Raw genomic sequence first — 3549 nt, forward strand, 5'->3', positions numbered from 1 at the left:
TTTTTTTTTCTTTTTTTTGGTTTTTCGCGACAGGGTTTCTCTGTAGCTTTGGAGCCTGTTCTGGAACTCCCTTTGTAGACCAGGCTGGCCTCGAACTCACAGAGATCCACCCGCCTCTGCCTCCTGGGTACTGGGATTAAAGGTGTGCACCAGCACTGCCCCGAGTCAACATTTTTTTTTTTTTTATGAAAAGTGTAAAACATGGAAAATAATTGTACAATGACCATCCATATCCTCACCATCTAGTGCTCATAATTTTTTGGTCATATTTGCTTAATCTTGCATTTCAAAGTAAGTTACAGATGCTAATACACTCCATACTTGAGCATGCATGCAAATCCTTGATTGTATTATGTTTTTTGTTTGTTATTTTGTTTTTCAAGACAGGGTTTCTCTGTGTAACAGTCCTGGATGTCCTGGAACTTGCTTTGTAGACCAGGCTGGTCAAATTCACAGAGATCAGCCTGCCTCAGCCTCCTGAGTGCTGGGCACCACCTAGCAGTTTATGTGTTTTCTTAAAGAAAAATGTATATATACACAGTGATTTAGATTAAATTTATATTTGAGTGAAGTGCTCAAATTTAAACTTGATCATTTGAAATATTTTGGTGTTGAGTTTTGTTGTTTTCTTACAATTTTTTTTATTATATTGTGTGTGTATCACACGTGAATGTCAGAGACAAATTGTGGGAGTCAGTTCTCTCCTTTCACCATGTGGGGCCTGGGGAAAGAACTCAGGTTCAGAGTTGGTGGCAAGGGCCTTTACTTTCTGAGCCTTCTTGCTAGCCCCACTTTTGTTTTAAGACAGTGTCTTGCTTTAGGCTGGCAAGGAAGCTGCCACACAGATCAGGTGACTTCGAACTCTTGATCATTCTTCTTCAGTTCCTGCGCACTAGGGTGACTGGCCTGTAGCACCACATCTGCCCAACTGATAGGTACCCCCAAAGCCCTTCAAGGTTTAGATAGATATAGGACAGAAAACCTCAGGAAGTTTCCACAAGCCTTTTCAGATGGATCCCAATCCTGCTTTGTTGGTCATCACCATGAGTTTTTATTCCTTTTAGACTAGTCATCCCTTTTCTAAGTTCATGGCATTGAACTATAGTATGTATAATATTGCTTTCATTCAGTATAATTTTTTTCTTTTTAATTTGGGGGTGGGCAGAGAGATAGTTTAGCTACTAAGAGCACTTGAGGACCTGGGTTTGGTCCCCAGCATGCACTTGGTGGCTTACTGCTGTCCACAACTCCAGTTTCAGGGGATCTCATGTTCCCTTTGGTCTTTCCAGGCTCCAGATATGAACATGGTACATATATATGCATGCAGGCAAAGCCACTCATAAAAGATATGAAATAGCCCCTGCTGGACTTTCGCTACAATGCTGTGCCATTTTATTCTCTCCCATCATCAGTTAGAAAACTTCCTTATTGGTCTTCTAACAGTGTGGACTTAGAGGCTAAGAATGGTCGTACATGGCTGTCATCCCAGCACTTGGGGCTGGGGCACACTGAGTGAAGGTTGGCTGAAGTATGGAGAGAGAAATATTTCTTCATTTGAGTACAAGTCCTTTGCCAGATGTATGTGTGTGTGTGTGTGTGTGTGTGTATAAAAATGTGTGTGTGGTGAATATCTTTCCTACACTCTGGCTTGCTATGTTTATTTTGATGACATAGTTTTTAATTTGATAAAGTCTAATTTATTAGCTTTTTTTCCTTTATGTTTTTGCTTTCTGTGTCCTAAGAAAACTTTGCCTACCCATCCCCCCAGACAGACATGTGCCATTTTCAATGCCAAATGGTTTATTTAGTTTATTCTAATAGCTTTACATTTTAGAGTTTATGTTTGGGTTTATTATATATAAACCTTTCCTATTTGGTGTGAGGTAAGAGTCAGGCAAGGTTCATCTTTTTCATTATGGATATCCAGGAGTTTCTGTACTTGAAAATTAAAAAAAAAAAAGATTTATCATTATGTCGCCCTCTTAGTGCAGTAGGCAGTGTGTCCTCACAGTACAGATGTGCAGTAGGCAGTGTGTCCTCACAGTACGGATGTGCAGTAGGCAGTGTGTCCTCACAGTACAGATGTGCAGTCGGCAGTGTGTCCTCCCAGTACAGATGTGCAGTCGGCAGTGTGTCAGGCTCATATACTGTTGTAGTGGGTGTGTTCTCACAGTATGGATGTGGCCAGTGCATGCATGACATGTGGCGGCCAGTTCTCTTTTTCTACTGCAGGAGTTGAGCTCATGTCGTAAGGCTTTTGTGGCAAGTGCTTTTTACCCGCAGAACTGTCTCATTGGTTCTGGCGCTGTTTTGCATGTTTTTCACTGGATTGTTCTGACATCACTATAGGCACTGTAGTGGTTTCAGGATAGACATCTGCTTGACTTCTTGACCAGCAAGGATGGAGATAGGAGTTCCTACTTCTGATCCCAGCATCCCTTAACCTATGTCTGTTTCTGTTCTGAATGTTCCCAAGTCCTGACTCTTCTCTTATTGGCAGTGAGTTGTAGTGACTGGGTTTGTTGTTCTGTTTGGACCTAGGATGGCCAGCATTCCAGTAAAGGACCGAGTGAAGGTGTCTCAGAACTGGAGACTGGGCCGCTGCCGAGAGGGGATTCTGCTGAAGTGGAGATGTAGGCAAGTAGCTTCTGATTTTTTTTAACTTATTTGTTTTTATTTTATTGTATAAATTTTTGTTTGTTTGTTTTTGTTTTTTGAGATTGGGTGTCTCTGTGTAGCTCTTGCTCACTCTGTAGACTAGGCTGGCCTTGAACTCTGAGATTCACCTTCTTCTGCCTCTCAAGTACTGACGTTAAAGGCTGTGCCACCACCACCCCACCCACCCCGCACGCTTTTTCGCTTTTTGTCTTCATTTTTGTTTTGTTTTGAGATGGGTCTCACTGTGTAGCTCTGGCTGTCTTGAATTTACTATGTAGGCTGGGCAATCTTAAACTCACAGAGATCTGCCTGCTTCTACCTTCCAAGTTCTAGGATTAAAAGCATTCCCACTGTGTCTGCCTTGTATATAATTATACTAACTGCTTGTATGTCGGTGCACCATGTGTATGCCTGGTGCTTGAGGAAGTTCTAGAAGGGCTTCAGATCCCCTGGAACTGGAATTAGTGATGATTGTGGCTACCATATGGGTGCTGGGAATCGAACCTGGATCCTTTGAAGGAGCAGTAAATACTATTTACCTGTAAGCCATCTTTTAGCCTTCTTGATTCTTTTAAGGCTTCACAAGACAGAAGAACATAATTGAAACTATAAGACTAGATTGTAGGAGCTGTCTCTACTAGGGTGACTACTAGTGATTCTTCAGACAGCATAAGGAGCCCAGCAGAAGGACGACTTGCTAACAGTTCAAAGAAAGATTCTAAGAATGTACTCTTGGGGATGGAGGGTGCAAGATAGGAGGATCTCGATTTCAAAGCTTGTCTGGGCCAAAGAGCCAGCCTGAGTAACTTAGGAGATACTATCTCAATTTTTTCCTCTCTCTCTCTCTCTCTCTCTCTCTCTCTCTCTCTCTCTCTCTCTCTCTCTCTCTCT

At 42.2% G+C, this 3549-nt stretch overlaps 1 protein-coding gene across 4 annotated transcripts in view; it reads left to right on the forward strand.

Moving 5' to 3' along the window:
• Window positions 1–3549, forward strand: part of Fbxw4 (F-box and WD repeat domain containing 4) — a 90334-nt gene that overhangs the window by 22227 nt on the left and 64558 nt on the right. For 3 of the 4 annotated variants that reach the window (XM_050144857.1, XM_050144861.1, XM_050144840.1), the window contains exon 2: window positions 2542–2641. The exons of the other annotated variant lie outside the window; for it this stretch is intronic. In XM_050144857.1, coding sequence (XP_050000814.1) covers window positions 2542–2641 — 100 coding nt within the window. The remainder of the gene's footprint in view (window positions 1–2541; window positions 2642–3549) is intronic. 4 annotated transcript variants of the gene reach the window in all.

This window comes from Alexandromys fortis, unplaced genomic scaffold (assembly GCF_014885135.2).
Source record: "Alexandromys fortis isolate MF-2015 unplaced genomic scaffold, M_Fortis_MF-2015_v1.1 scaffold_16, whole genome shotgun sequence".
In the NCBI taxonomy this organism is placed as follows: Eukaryota; Metazoa; Chordata; class Mammalia; order Rodentia; family Cricetidae; genus Alexandromys; species Alexandromys fortis.